The sequence below is a fragment of the Salvelinus fontinalis genome, chromosome 38, assembly GCF_029448725.1.
Source record: "Salvelinus fontinalis isolate EN_2023a chromosome 38, ASM2944872v1, whole genome shotgun sequence".
In the NCBI taxonomy this organism is placed as follows: domain Eukaryota; kingdom Metazoa; phylum Chordata; class Actinopteri; order Salmoniformes; family Salmonidae; genus Salvelinus; species Salvelinus fontinalis.
Genome location: NC_074702.1, coordinates 23,440,248 through 23,456,335, shown reverse-complemented (window position 1 = coordinate 23,456,335; position 16,088 = coordinate 23,440,248). Strand labels below are relative to the sequence as shown.

The 16,088-nt window shown below is 44.9% G+C and overlaps 1 protein-coding gene across 1 annotated transcript in view; it reads right to left on the bottom strand.

Annotated features, from left to right (window-relative positions):
• LOC129837834 (high affinity nerve growth factor receptor-like) overlaps positions 1 to 15,608 on the bottom strand; it is a 41,000-nt gene extending 25,392 nt beyond the window's left edge. The window contains exons 1-4 of the mRNA XM_055904297.1: positions 15,373 to 15,608; positions 9,846 to 9,920; positions 9,198 to 9,269; positions 174 to 242 (exon numbers count right to left, since the gene is read on the bottom strand). Of these exons, the coding sequence (XP_055760272.1) occupies positions 174 to 242; positions 9,198 to 9,269; positions 9,846 to 9,920; positions 15,373 to 15,566 (410 nt within the window). The 5' untranslated portion in view covers positions 15,567 to 15,608. The remainder of the gene's footprint in view (positions 1 to 173; positions 243 to 9,197; positions 9,270 to 9,845; positions 9,921 to 15,372) is intronic.
• Between the last annotated feature and the right edge of the window lie 480 nt (positions 15,609 to 16,088).

The following is a 16,088-nucleotide window of genomic DNA, read 5'->3' as shown; positions in this document are numbered from 1 at the left end:
AGAAAACAATTCATCAGTGAAATATGTGTTGAAAATTCTCTGCAATCAGTTCCAAAACAGAGTGAAAGGGGTCTATGTTGCTCATACAAAGTGACCCTCTTTGAGTTGATATTTCAGTCACAGACTAGTTGAAGAGAGTACAGAAGGGATGTTCTGAGGGGTGTTTTACTCACAGGTTGAGCAGGGGAAGAAAATGGAACACCTTCCAACTGATATGCTCCAGGGAGTTAGATGCCAGGTTTCTGTGTGATACAATAAGGAGACAACATCTATCCAACAGGATATTCAGCATAGAAATGGCAAAAAATCTAAATACAGTATTATACAATTTGTTGTTGAGCCTATGATTCCCCCCCTCTTTTCACCCATGTTGAGTTTTGCATAAGAATGGTCTGTGTATGGCAAACAGCTCAATACTTAAAACAAATACCAGTAAAAAGGGATCATTTTCTTTTTGCACTGTTTCCATATGCTCGTCTTTAGGTGTCCAGCGTGTCAAGAGTCCTCACATTCACACACAAACAATCAGCAGTCATTATAGCCTTGCTGTCTGTTATGTTTACACATGCATTTGCTATATCTATTCAAATGAGTTTTTCTGTTCTACCATGTGTCTGACACCTGTTGTTTTCTCAAATGCTGCCATAATGAGGACAAAAATCCAAGTCTGTAATATACTTTTTTTGTGTAATCTATAATCATTTTTGGGATGAAGTAAATAAACATTCATCTGGAGAGATGGTTTTGTAAAATGTATGTTTTTATGTTGTTGAAATAAATCATACTGAACTAATCCCAAGATATGATCACTCAGTGCAGAACAATGCGGACCTGCTTAGAATTACTCTCTGGGTGGACACATTGGTGCCACCAAATGTACTCTGCTTAATTACCCAGGCAAGTCTTTTACATCAAATGTACTCTGCTTAATTACCCAGGCAAGTCTTTTACATCAAATGTACTCTGCTTAATTACCCAGGCAAGTCTTTTACATCAAATGTACTCTGCTTAATTACCCAGGCAAGTCTTTTACATCAAATGTACTCGGCTTAATTACCCAGGCAAGTCTTTTACATCAAATGTACTCGGCTTAATTACCCAGGCAAGTCTTTTACATCAAATGTACTCGGCTTAATTACCCAGGCAAGTCTTTTACATCAAATGTACTCGGCTTAATTACCCAGGCAAGTCTTTTACATCAAATGTACTCTGCTTAATTACCCAGGCAAGTCTTTTACATCAAATGTACTCTGCTTAATTACCCAGGCAAGTCTTTTACATCAAATGTACTCGGCTTAATTACCCAGGCAAGTCTTTTACATCAAATGTACTCGGCTTAATTACCCAGGCAAGTCTTTTACATCAAATGTACTCGGCTTAATTACCCAGGCAAGTCTTTTACATCAAATGTACTCGGCTTAATTACCCAGGCAAGTCTTTTACATCAAATGTACTCGGCTTAATTACCCAGGCAAGTCTTTTACATCAAATGTACTCGGCTTAATTACCCAGGCAAGTCTTTTACATCAAATGTACTCGGCTTAATTACCCAGGCAAGTCTTTTACATCAAATGTACTCGGCTTAATTACCCAGGCAAGTCTTTTACATCAAATGTACTCGGCTTAATTACCCAGGCAAGTCTTTTACATCAAATGTACTCTGCTTAATTACCCAGGCAAGTCTTTTACATCAAATGTACTCGGCTTAATTACCCAGGCAAGTCTTTTACATCAAATGTACTCGGCTTAATTACCCAGGCAAGTCTTTTACATCAAATGTACTCGGCTTAATTACCCAGGCAAGTCTTTTACATCAAATGTACTCGGCTTAATTACCCAGGCAAGTCTTTTACATCAAATGTACTCGGCTTAATTACCCAGGCAAGTCTTTTACATCAAATGTACTCGGCTTAATTACCCAGGCAAGTCTTTTACATCAAGTGCTACATTCACAAACATCATTGGCACACCTCTTGCTGTTGTCTCACTGTTCTGTACATTAGGTGATGAGCCCAAACACTTCTCTGAGACGGTGGTCGTTATGCATGGCCATCGAACACTACCAGAGTGCTCGAGTTATATTAGCCTGATGATGCTGCTTGTACTTGTAAGAGGAGAAAGGAGAACAGATTTTACTATATCAAATATTGTGTATTAGTATGAGGTGAATGAGGTGAATATGAGTATGAGGTGAATTCATTTGATAAAAAATATGAAATGTTGCAGGCGATTGGCAGATGTAGCTTTCATAGACCTACTGTACATTCAGATGTGCTGCACTTTATTGTAAATCAAAAGACAATGTGGATTTATGAGGCATATCACTGCTTAGATATGTTATCCCCTATGTATCCCTAGTGTATCTTTTTAAACGTGCTGCAGATCACCATGACTGCTCTGAAATGCTTCTGTGCTGGCAGAGGGTGTAAATAAAACCTCTCAGAAGATGACAGCGGACCACACTGGGGAGGCACCTCATGCAACCGATACATATTCACTCTGGCAGGGCCAATGGGGGCCAGCAGGGTTTCAATTATTTGTTTTCCTTGCTCCCAAAAGTTCATGTCAGATGGGTTAGCCATTGGGGCTTATCTATTACCAGCTCGATTCCTCCCGGGCCACAAGGGAAGGGAGGATGGCCGGGAATGGCAGCTGCTCCTAGCTGTGCTCACGCACAGCATCTTCATTTATGAACTGGGTGGTTCGAGCTGTGAATGCTAATTGGCTGACAGCCGTGGTATATCAGACCGTATAACATGGGTATGACAAAACATGTATTTTTACTGCTCTAGTTACGTTGGTAAGCAGTTTATAATAGCAATAAGGCACCTCGGGGGTTTGTGATATATGGCCAATATACCACTCCGCGTTGTGTCGTGCATAAGAACAACCCTTAGCCGCGGTATATTGGCCATATACCACACCTAAATATCTTAAGGAACAAGGAAAGGGGTGGAGGAGAAAATATCCTGGTATGTCTTGAGAAATTGCCCCCCAAGTACAGTAGCAGAGCCCCTCCCATATTCTCACCCATTTTGGGTGGCGCTCCCAATCTAAGAGACACATCTGTTACACCCCACAAACCCCGTGCTCGAAATATTGATTAAGCGATAATGGACCCTTAGTGGAGTGTATTTATTATGCAGCAGTTGTCGATAATCTACCAAAGTGAGCGAGTAAATGGTGACTGGTGGAAGTCTTCTCCGATTTCATCAGAACCCCCCCCCCCCCATCATCCCTGAACCCCATTCAGTACCCTTCCCTCTACACCCCCTCCTCCTCCCAAACCGGCTGTCTTTCAGATAAACAACATCGGACATGTCACACATGTTTAGTAAGATGATGAGGACAAGATGGTGGAAACAGGGGTCAGCTACTGATGGAGGGATGATTGGCATGGATACGGGCAGTATTGGGGAAGCTACTCTGAAAATATAGTTTACCAAGCTACCAACTACCTCACACTGTAAGAAGTTAAGCTACACTAAAGCTACCGTCAAGAAAAACATAGTTTGTTTAACTAAAGTTACTTTTAAAAAGTAGTTCACTTAATCCAAACTACTTTTGTGGAAATTAACATATCTGTAACGTCCTGACCAGAGTTCTTATGTGTTTTGCTTGTTTAGTGTTGGTCAGGACATGAGCTGGGTGGGAATTCTATGTTGTGTGTCTAGTTTGTCTGTTTCTGTGTCCAGCCTAATATGGTTCTCAATCAGAGGCAGCTGTCAATCGTTGTCCCTGATTGAGAATCATATATAGGAGGCTTGTTTTGTGTTGGGGTTTTGTGGGTGATTGTTTCCTGTCTCTGTGTTTTGTGTTCTGCACCAGATAGGTCTGTCTCGGTTTTCACATTTGTTATTTTGTATTTTGTATAGTGTTCACCCATTCGTCTCTTTGTTTATTAAATATGTTGAACACTATGTTGAACAGCCGCGCTGCATGTTGGTCCTCTCCTTCACCAATGGAAGAAAACGTTACAGAATCCCCCACCAAACTAGGACCAAGCAGCGTGGCAACGGGCAGCAGCGACAGCAGCAGCAGCAGCGGGACCAGGAGAAATGGACTTGGGAGGACGTTTTGGACGGCAAGGGTTGCTACACATGGGAGGAGATCCTGGCTGGAAAGGATCGCCTCCCATGGGAACAGCTGGAGGCAGCTAGGAGAGCAGAGGCAACCGGAGAGAGGAACCGGCGTTATGAAGGTACGCAGCTAGCACGGAAACCCGAGAAGAAATCCCAAAAATTTATTGGGGGGGGGGGGGGGGGGGGGGGGTAGTATGGCTAAAGGGTAGTATGGCGAAGTCAGGTAGGAGACCTGCGCCCACTTCTCATGCTTACCGTGAAGAGCGGGAGTACGGGCAGACACCGTGTTATGCAGAAGAGCGCACGGAGTCTCCTGTACGTGTGCATAGCCCGGTGCGGGTTATTCCACCTCCCCGCACTGGCCGGGCTAGATTGAGCGTTGAGCCAAGTGCTATGAAGCCGGCTCAACATATCTGGCCTCCAGTACGTCTTCTCGGGCCGGTGTACATGGCACCAGCCTTACGAATGGTGTCCCCGGTTCGCCTACACAGCCCAGTGCGGGTTATTCCATCTCCCCGCATTGGTCGGGCTACGGGGAGCATTCAACCAGGTAAGGTTGGGCAGGCTCAGTGCTCAAGGGAGCCAGTACGCCTGCACGATCCGGTATATCCGGCGCCACCTTCCCGCCCCAGCCCAGTACCACCAGTGCCTACACCACGCACCAGGCTTCCTGTGCGTCTCCAGAGCCCTGTTCCTCCTCCACGCACTCTCCCTATGGTGCGTGTCTCCAGCCTAGTACCTCCAGTTCCGGCACCACGCACCAAGCCTCCTGTGCGTCGCCAGAGCCCTGTAGGCACTGTTCCTTCTCTCCGCACTCGCCCTGAGGTGCGTGCCCTCAGCCCGGTACCTCCAGTTCCGGCACCACGCACCAAGCCTCCTGTGCGTCTCCAGAGCCCTGTAGGCACTGTTCCCTCTCTCCGCACTCGCCCTGAGGTGCGTGCCCTCAGCCCGGTACCTCCAGTTCCGGTACCACGCACCATGCCTATAGTGCGCCTCGAGAGTCCAGTGTGCCCTGTTCCTGTTCCCCGCACTAGCCTTGAGGTGCGTGTCTCCAGTCCGGTACCACCAGTTCCGGCACCACGCACCAGGCCTACTGTGCGCCTCAGCAGGTCAGAGTCGGCCGTCTGCCCAACGCAGCCTGCACTGCTCGTCTGTCCAGCGCCGCCTGAGCCATCCGTCTGTCCAGCGCCGTCTGAGCCATCCGTCTGCCCAGCGCCGTCTGAGCCATCTGCCTGCCCAGCGCCGTCTGAGCCATCTGCCTGCCCAGCGCCATCTGAGCCATCCGTCTGCCCAGCGTCGTCTGAGCCATCCGTCTGCCCAGCGTCGTCTGAGCCATCCGTCTGCCCAGCGTCGTCTGAGCCATCCGTCTGCCCAGCATCGTCTGAGCCATCCGTCTGCCCAGCGTCGTCTGAGCCATCCGTCTGCCCAGCGTCATCTGAGCAATCCATCTGCCCAGCGCCGTTAGAGCCGCCCGTCTATCCCGAGCCGTTAGAGCCGCCCGTCTGTCCCGAGCTGTTAGAGCCGTCCGTCAGTCAGGAGCCGCTAGAGCCGTCCGTCAGTCAGGAGCCGCCAGAGCCGCCAGCCAGTCAGGAGCTGCCAGAGTCGCCAGTCAGGAGCTGCCAGTCAGGAGCTGCCAGAGCCCGCCAGCCAGTCAGGAGCTGCCAGAGCCGCCTGCCAGTCATGAGCTGCCTGCCAGTCATGAGCTGCCCTCCAGTCATGAGCTGCCCTCCAGTCATGAGCTGCCCTCCAGTCATGAGCTGCCCTCCAGTCATGAGCTGCCCTCCAGTCCGGAGCTGCCCTCCAGTCATGAGCTGCCCTCCAGTCATGAGCTGCCACTCAGTCCGGAGCTGCCACTCAGTCCGGAGCTGCCACTCAGTCCGGAGCTGCCACTCAGTCCGGAGCTGCCACTCAGTCCGGAGCTGCCTTTCAGTCCGGAGTTGCCCCTCTGTCGTGAGCTACCTCTCTGTCTTGAGCTATCTCTCTGTCTTGAGCTGCCTCTCTGTCCTGAGCTACCTCTCTGTCCTGAGCCATCTTCTCTATCTAGGGGGGGCCTTGGTGAAGGTTCCTAGACCAAGGTCGGGGGCGAGGGTCGCCACTCAAAGGACGCTAAGGAGGGGGACAAAGACAGTGGTAGAGTGGTGTCCTCGTCCTGCGCCAGAGCCGCCACCGCGGACAGATGCCCACCCAGACCCTCATCTTGAGTTTTAGGGGTGTGTTCGGAGTCCGCACCTCAGGAGGGGGGTACTGTAACGTCCTGACCAGAGTTCTTACGTGTTTTGCTTGTTTAGTGTTGGTCAGGACATGAGCTGGGTGGGAATTCTATGTTGTGTGTCTAGTTTGTCTGTTTCTGTGTCCAGCCTAATATGGTTCTCAATCAGAGGCAGCTGTCAATCGTTGTCCCTGATTGAGAATCATATATAGGAGGCTTGTTTTGTGTTGGGATTTTGTGGGTGATTGATTCCTGTCTCTGTGTTTTGTGTTCTGCACCAGATAGGTCTGTCTTGGTTTTCACATTTGTTATTTTGTATAGTGTTCACGTATTCGTCTCTTTGTTTATTAAATATGTTGAACACTAGCCACGCTGCATGTGGGTCCTCTCCTTCACCAATGGAAGAAAACCGTTACAATATCTAATTCTGAAATGTCATAGACTGCAAGAACAGATCAATCTGGAGTCAGATGTTAACAGAATTTGTAATTTATTCTATTAAAAACAAAAATAATATTTTATGTGACAATTAGGCAGGTCTGATGACGAAAAAGTAAGGAAATTCTTGCCTACTTCAATCATATTTTATTTTATTTGATAAAAAAAGTAGTGTGTATTTCCAGTAGTTAGCTACACCTACACATGATAAAAAAAACTTAGGTTGGAGTCATTAAAACCTGTTTTTCAACAACTCCACAAATGTATTGTTAACAAACTATAGTTTTGGCAAGTCGGTTTGGACATCTACTTTGTGGATGACACAAGTAATTTTTCCAACAATTGTTTACAGACAGATTATTTAATTTATAATTAATTCACTATATCACAATTCCAGTGGGTCAGAAGTTTACATACACTGAGTTGACTGTGCCTTCAAACAGCTTGGAAAACTCCAGAAATTATGTCCTGGCTTTAGAAGCTTCTGATTTACATCATTTGAGTCAATTGGAGATGTGCCTGTGGATGTATTTCAAGGCCTACCATCAAACTCAGTGCCTCTTTGCTTGACATCATGGGAAAATTAAAAGAAATCAACCAAGACCTCAGAAAAAAATTGTAGACCTTCACAAGTCTGGTTCATCCTTGGGAGCAATTTCCAAACGCCTGAAGGTACCACGTTCATCTGTACAAACAACAGCACGCAAGTATAAACACCATGGGACCACGCAGCCGTCATACCGCTCAAGAAGGAGGTGCGTTCTGTCTCCTAGAGACAAATGTATTTTGGTGCGAAAAATGAAACAAGGAAGAACTCACTGCTCCAAAAACCGCCATAAAAATGCCAGACTACGGTTTGCAACTGCACATGGGGACAAAGATCGTACTTTTTGGAGAAATGTCCTGTGGTCTGATGAATCAAAAATAGAACTGTTAGGCCATAATTACCATTGTTATGTTTGGAGGGAAAAGGGGGATGCTTGCAAGCCGAAGAACACCTTCCCAACCGTGAAGCACGGGGGTGGCAGCATCATGTTGTGGGGGTGCTTTGCTGCAGGAGGGACTGGTGCACTTCACAAAATAGATGGCATCATGAGGGAGGAAAATTATGTGGATATATTGAAGCAACATCTCAAGACATCAGTCAGGAAGTTAAAGCTTGGTCGCAAATGGGTCTTCCAAATGGACAATGACCCCAAGCATACTTCCAAAGTTGTGGCAAAATGACTTAAGGACAACAGAGTCAAGGTATTGGAGTGGCCATCACAATGCCCTGACCTCAACCCTATAGAACATTTGTGGGCAGAACTGAAAAGGTGTGTGTGAGCAAGGAGGCCTACAAGCCTGACTCAGTTACACCAGCTCTGTCAGGAGGAGTGGGCCAAAATTCACCCGACTTATTGTGGGAAGCTTGTGGAAGGCTACCTGAAACGTTTGACCCAAGTTAAACAATTTAAAGGCAATGCTACCAAATACTAATTGAGAGTATGTAAACTTCTGACCCACTGGGAATGTGAGGAAAGAAATAAAAGCTGAAATAAAGAATTCTCTCTGCTATTATTCTGACATTTCACATTCTTAAAATAAAGTGGTGATCCTAACTGACCTAAAACAGGGAATTTTTACTAGGATTAAATGTCAGGAATTGTGAAAAACTGAGTTGAAATGTATTTGGCTAAGGTGTATGTAAACTTCCGACTTCAAATGTAGTTCATCTACAACCAAGTGCAAAATGTAGTTAAATTACTAGTTGTACAACATGTAGTACACTACTCCCAACACTACATACGTACAACACTAATGCTAGTTTGCTAGTTTCTAGTGTGCTGTACAGTGTGTCTTTAGAAGGTAGTTGAAGGATTCCATTTGTGAGAAAGTTTGGATCACGGTGTTAGAAACACAAACATCAGAAAAGTAATCTACGATTCATCGATCAGTGTTTGTTTTTCAAATATAGTTGATTCAAACTTTCTAACAAGTGGAATCCAATTCATTTCAATATACTAAACGTGGTCCAATAGGTTGTACGTTGATTGTGACTACACTTGTAAAAACAGGTTGGTCTACATTGTGTCAACCCAATCCTGTTAGCTTTAAATTGAAATGGCATGTTTCTTGTAAAACAAATTTAACACGCTGTTAGATCAGAGGTCAGAATCTGTCCCACAGGACGCACTACTGTTGAGCCTCTGATACTACACCAATGCATTCTGTGCCTAAATAACTTACACAGTGTTACTGTTGAATAAAATGGTATCAAATTCATTATGATTACATTTCAGTAATTTGAATCTGTATTCCGGCCTAAATCTATTGTTATGCAGTTTTTATATTTTTTGAATAATAAGCTCAAGATCTCAAGGCTCGGGAGGCTTCCCCTTAATTGACAGCAACAAAGAGCCTGACCCAAGCATGGGTCGAGACATGACAAGGAAAGACAATCCCTTTGTAAAGCCAAGGACACTTACACATATTGGAGCTTGATGTTGTGTTGGAAAGCATTAGCCGAGATGTACGCCAGCCTGCAGAACGTGACCGTGCTGGAGGGAGAAACACGACAGAAACAACAAAAGACAGAACAGGAAGTGTGAATCACTGATTATGCTACTAGTTAGCCACAGTAAATCCATAGTGTGTATGTTAGCCAGTCTGTATTAGCTGTGTTAGCTAGCTCCAGACCATTTCCTTTCTTTGAATACAGAAGTTGTAAGGTACTCAGAAGAAGAATTGAAATTAAATTACTGTACAGGACTGCAGGTGTCTGCTCAGAATAATGGCTAATGTGCAACACAGGAGGTTTACCCCCTTGATTGAAAGAGACATAAAGGAAATGAAATGTTGAGTTGTAAAGTTTAGTACTGCAGATTGCTATAACAAGGTAGAGGGTATATTGGAGAGGTTGAATAGGGAGGGTGGAGTGTGGAGAAGACCACTCAATCAATAAAAGGGACCAACCAAACATTTAAAGCCAAGTCAATAAAATCAACTGCTAGGTGTATTGTAGCACATTTCGCGTATGTATTTCATGCAGTAATACAAACAGACATCTATAAACATATTATCATACAACATTAGAAAAATACTGTACATATTACATATTATGCAAGGTTACTCACAGATTCTTCAACTCTCTATAGTTGGCAAGGTCTACTTCTGTAATGTTCTCCAGGTCGGCTTGATATTCGATGTAACTGGGTAAAGAAACCAAAAAGAAATACAATTACATTCAGAGTTGATTTGAGTACATTTTTTTCTAAAGCAACAAAAAAAATTCTGCTGAAAAGTAAAATACTAAAATACTGTCTAGGAACAATGAGCTTCATAGGCTTATTATAATCAACAAAACAAAATGTTTGAACGGAAAATTATCTTTATTGTTATCAATAATTTTTACCCACAGCAATCCAGGCAAAGCAGGACAGTTAATATAATGACCAATACAAAAGGTTGTACATGTATTAAATGTGATGAAAGCCCTAAAAAGGTACTGAATTGACACAGTACAGCACAGAGTATTATATTTTATAGTGAAATTCATGAGTGCATTGTCCAAACCATGGGCCTTTGTGGACTAGAGCCTGACAACTGATAGCATAACCAGACCAACGCAGATGCAAAGAAAACAAACCACAAAGCTAATATCAAAACTAAATCTACTGTAGAGAAGACTTGGAAAAACCATTTGTCTTCTTGCGAGACTCTCATTTGACATTGCTGATGGTAAATTCTCTTCAATGAGTCATTTTCCACTTTTCCAGACGCACCTATTATTTCACGAGGGGACAGTATGTCAACTCAACACTCATTTAACACAAGGTCACTTTGCCTTACTCTTGAACTACAGTATCTTGAACCTCTTTGTATGTTCAATCTTAGAACAAAAATGTGCTATCTAGAACCTAAAAGGTTTATTTGTCTGTCCCCATAGTATAGCCCTTTGAAGTACCCTTTCTGGTTCCAGGTAAAACCATCTTGGGGATTCCATGTAGAACCCCTACACAGAGGGTTCTTCATGAAAACCAAAAGGGTTCTCCTATGGGACAGCCGAAGAATCCCTTTGGAATCCTTTTTTTTAAAGAGTGTACTGTACAGATGTAAGATCATAATTTGAGCCAGTTTGCTACAGCAGGAAAATCACCTTGCAGCAACAGGAAATGTGAAGTATTATGCAGATTATAATTATTGGACATTCTTGTAGGGGTTGATACATTTTCCATAAGGGAAAATCAAGTCTGAAATGTCTAAATGTAATTATAAACGTCAGAAGCCTTTTTAAACCTCCTGCATTGCAGAAAAGTTATCCTGCAACAGGTTAAGATCCTACATTTGTACACAACGTGGCCAGAAATGTACATTTTATATGGACTGTTATATATGATATTTATGATATTACTGTATCAATAACCAAAAGTAAAGCAGCATAAAAGGACCATGGGGGAAACATTTTCCTCCACTTGAACAATTTTATCAAGAAAAATTCAAAGCTTTTTCACATACAGTATAGCCAAATATGATAGCTTAAAAAGCAGCACCCAACCCTTTTTCACGTCAACACCTGGGAAATGTGTCATGTATTTTTATTGGTATCTGGTTGACATGACGACCGATAACCAGATCACAACCAGGTGAAGACTTCTCTTTCTGATCAGAAAAAATTTCATTTTACAGTCAGTATACAACCTGACCATGACATCACTAAAGACATCAGCCAGACATCATTGCAGCCATTTTTACCCGCTGGGCAGTGCCCCAAACATCTCCATCACCAAATATTTCCTTCTTTAACAGTGAGGCACTATTGTTTCAGTCTGTCACTACGCAACACAGATATTTATTTGACCCACGGAGCGGTAATGTAATTGCAGGACAGGTGGAATGAGAATCACCAATCGCCCCCATGCTTATTGGATTGAGTCAAGTGGGTCAAATTTCATCTAGTGTTCTCAGACGGGCATCCGCTGACAATCCACTGAATTTAATTTATAACTTAGTGCATGATGAATTTGGGCCCCTGTTCCACAGTTAATGCTTTCTTGTTTGTTCCCCTGAAACACATGCCGAAAGAGCAGCTCTTGCTTATTGATTGAATTGCTTAAAACTCTGCTGGAGTTCTAAGTAACAAGTTAAGCCACAGGTACTGACTGATAAGATTATATATATATATATATATACACTGCTCAAAAAAATAAAGGGAACACTTAAACAACACAATGTAACTCCAAGTCAATCACACTTCTGTGAAATCAAACTGTCCACTTAGGAAGCAACACTGATTGACAATAAATGTCACATACTGTTGTGCAAATGGAATAGACAAAAGGTGGAAATTATAGGCAATTAGCAAGACACCCCCCAAAACAGGAGTGATTCTGCAGGTGGTGACCACAGACCACTTCTCAGTTCCTATGCTTCCTGGCTGATGTTTTGGTCACTTTTGAATGCTGGCGGTGCTCTCACTCTAGTGGTAGCATGAGACGGAGTCTACAACCCACACAAGTGGCTCAGGTAGTGCAGTTCATCCAGGATGGCACATCAATGCGAACTGTGACAAAAAGGTTTGCTGTGTCTGTCAGCGTAGTGTCCAGAGCATGCAGGCGCTACCAGGAGACAGGCCAGGACGTCAGGAGACGTGGAGGAGGCCGTAGGAGGGCAACAACCCAGCAGCAGGACCGCTACCTCCGCCTTTGTGCAAAGAGGTGCACTGCCAGCGCCCTGCAAATGACCTCCAGCAGGCCACAAATGTGCATGTGTCTGCTCAAACGGTCAGAAACAGACTCCATGAGGGTGGTATGAGGGCCCGAAGTCCAGAGGTGGGGGTTGTGCTTAAAGCCCAACACCGTGCAGGACGTTTGGCATTTGCCAGAGAACACCAAGATTGGCAAATTCGCCACTGGCGCCCTGTGCTCTTCACAGATGAAAGCAGGTTCACACTGAGCACATGAGCACATGTGACAGACGTGACAGAGTCTGGAGACGCCGTGGAGAATGTTCTGCTGCCTGCAACATCCTCCAGCATGACCGGTTTGGCGATGGGTCAGTCATGGTGTGGGGTGGCATTTTTTTGTGGGGCCGCACAGCCCTCCATGTGCTCGCCAGAGGTAGCCTGACTGCCATTAGGTACCGAGATGAGATCCTCAGACCCCTTGTGAGACCATATGCTGACACATGCACATTTGTGGCCTGCTGGAGGTCATTTTGCAGGGCTCTGGCAGTGCACCTCCTTGTACTAAGGCGGAGGTACCGGTCCTGCTGCTGGGTTGTTGCCCTCCTACGGCCTCCTCCACGTCTCCTGATGTACTGGCCTGTCTCCTGGTAGCGCCTGCATGCTCTGGACACTACGCTGACAGACACAGCAAACCTTTTTGCCACAGTTCGCATTGAATGGCCATCCTGGATGAACTGCACTACCTGAGCCACTTGTGTGGGTTGTAGATTCCGTCTCATGCTACCACTAGAGTGAGAGCACCGCCAGCATTCAAAAGTGACCAAAACATCAGCCAGGAAGCATAGGAACTGAGAAGTGGTCTGTGGTCACCACCTGCAGAATCACTCCTGTTTTGGGGGGTGTCTTGCTAATTGCCTATAATTTCCACCTTTTGTCTATTCCATTTGCACAACAGCATGTGAAATTTATTGTCAATCAGTGTTGCTTCCTAAGTGGACAGTTTGATTTCACAGAAGTGTGATTGACTTGGAGTTACATTGTGTTGTTTAAGTGTTCCCTTTATTTTTTTGAGCAGTGTATATATATATATATATATATATATAGAGAGAGAGAGAGAGAGAGAGAGAGAGAGAGAGAGAGAGAGAGAGAGAGAGAGAGAGAGAGAGAGAGAGAGAGAGAGAGAGAGAGAGAGAGAGAGAGAGAGAGAGAGAGAGAGAGAGAGAGAGAGGAGAGAGAGAGAGAGGAGAGAGAGAGAGAGAGAGAGAGAGAGAGAGAGAGAGAGAGAGAGAGAGAGAGAGAGAGAGAGAGAGAGAGAGAGAGAGAGAGAGAGAGAGAGAGAGAGAGAGAGAGAGGCATGGAGGGAGAAAGTTAAGTACTAGCTGGACATGTTGCAGTGGCAGTCTCTCCCTTAACGAGCTAGATTGAGTGTTAATTGTTGAGAGCAGTAGAGAGGAACAAAGACAGAACAGCATGGGATTACAGCAAACAGCATTTCGTTCTGTGTTCCATTTTCAGTACTGTATAGCCTAAGTATAACAGCCATTTTCCAATTCTCTGAAAAGAGTGGACAGAGCTGTGTACTGTAAAGTAACATATAATTGCTTAATTAAAGATCAATTTTCCAACTTTTGTATAGTTTCAGACAGTTTTGAAAGTGGTGCTCATGAGCTAAAAGTGGTCCCTGTTTTTTGTGTACTACATCATCCAATTGTGTACTATGTCATCCATTTTGTGGAATATCATCTGAATGTTGCAATTTGTGTGATATGTAACAAATCCAATTCATGCAATATGAATCTGGATCCCGTAGCACATCTTTAAGTGGAGTATACTGTGTACCCTTTAAAATATTATGTGTCTCTTCTATGCAGTTTTACTTAAGTATGTATAATCCGTTGGTTAATAGTCCTTCGGGGAACCACAAGCCTCCTGCACAACCACATGTTCTCAATGGGTTTGCGAGGATGACCCTCACCAGGCAAGGATGTATGTATCTGAACACCTTGCTGCTATAGTGCCTCTATGATACATGATGGGGAAGAGATTGTTTGCAGTCACCAAGGCAGAGTATCAGTGAAGCAGTATGAATATCAGCACAATCCCACAGACCTGATCACTCCACTACCACCAACTCTGCTCTTATCGACAGTGTTCTCTTACAGCATCTCGCGCCCCAGTACAGCCCATGCGAAACCACCAGACACAAGATCAAACAGACTCTGTAACCCCAACTCAAAGCAGGGGAGTTCAATTTGATGAGTTCGTGGAGTGGAATTTGTTCACTGGAAACAGAAATTGAGAAACTCCAGTTGTACAAATCATGGAAAGAGGACTAGGAGTAGAAGTCTCTGATAAGATGTAAGACGGATCATCTCTGAATACTTTGATACATACTCTTTGAATCTCATGGACTTTTAATCTTTAGTAATTGTAATAACAGTCCTGTGAAACTTCACAAGAAGAGCCTGCACAGAGTGTCTTTTACCAATCTAATTTGCAGAAGCAATCATCAAAGCAAGAACACCATTTCAAATGAAGTCCGTTATCTAACCAGCTCATCACCATACTAACACACACTGAAGGTCGGTGGTCATACAAAATGTACTCAATCCTTAGGGTCACGTAACTCCCCTCTCCATGAAAATGAATGGAAACCAATCACCTTGATTAAACTCTATACTGGACTATATTCACCTTCTCCTATTAAGACATGTATTTGTTGTTCCACGCCCAGCATTGCTTCAAACAGCTCAAGCCGGTCACGCAACCAACATCAGATCAGCAAAGCAATGGATTAACCATTATGCCAACCCAACTCATTATTCACACTACCAGACATCCCATCGAAGACTGAGCCAACAGATAGATAAGCAAAACATGAGCACTTGACAAACACACACAACAAAACCAGCAGAACCAACCAATCAACCAACCAACCAACCAACCAACCAACCATCCAAGCAACCAACTGCACTCACATTTCCGTGACGTTTTCGCTCTCCTGTAGTGCCAACGCGGGTATAGAGGCAATGCCATTGGGCTCCAGGCACTGCAGCATGGCGAAGGAGCACCGGCAGGCGGATGGGCACCCTCCCAGAGCTGGCACTGCCAGGGCGATTGCCAGTAGTACCAGGGCCAGTGGGGAGGCCCATGGAGCAGAACCCACAGCCATGATGATGGAGATGGTGGAAGGGCAGCTCAGAGAGTTGTCAGTGCAGACTGAGACAGAGTAGGACTAAACAGGAGAATAGACTGGGAAGTTCCACACACAGCAGATCTTCTCTGGGCTGACTCGCAGGGTTGTGATCCCAGCCAGGAGACTCTGGTACTGAGCCACAGGAGCAGCGAGCAGCAGGAGCGAGGCAGGCAAGGGGCCCTGGGGATGCTGGTAGGCTGCAGCCTCCCCACCCTCACTCCCTTCTCACTCTCTCTCTTTCTCTCTCGCGTAGGGAGGGGCAAGGCAGGCCATTAGTTAACTGTGTGGGAGAGCCACTGTCACCAGACAAAGAGATGAGATGGGATGATGGTGATATGATCTTCTGCCTCTGAGTGAGATGTCTCCTGTCCCACCAGTGGTTGCAGGTGTGAGACAACTAAGAAGTCAGGACTCTTGGGTACCAACCAGTCTCATGCGGTGAAGATGGTTGCAAATGGTGAATCCATCTATCTGCATGTGTTTATGAATGAGGTGACT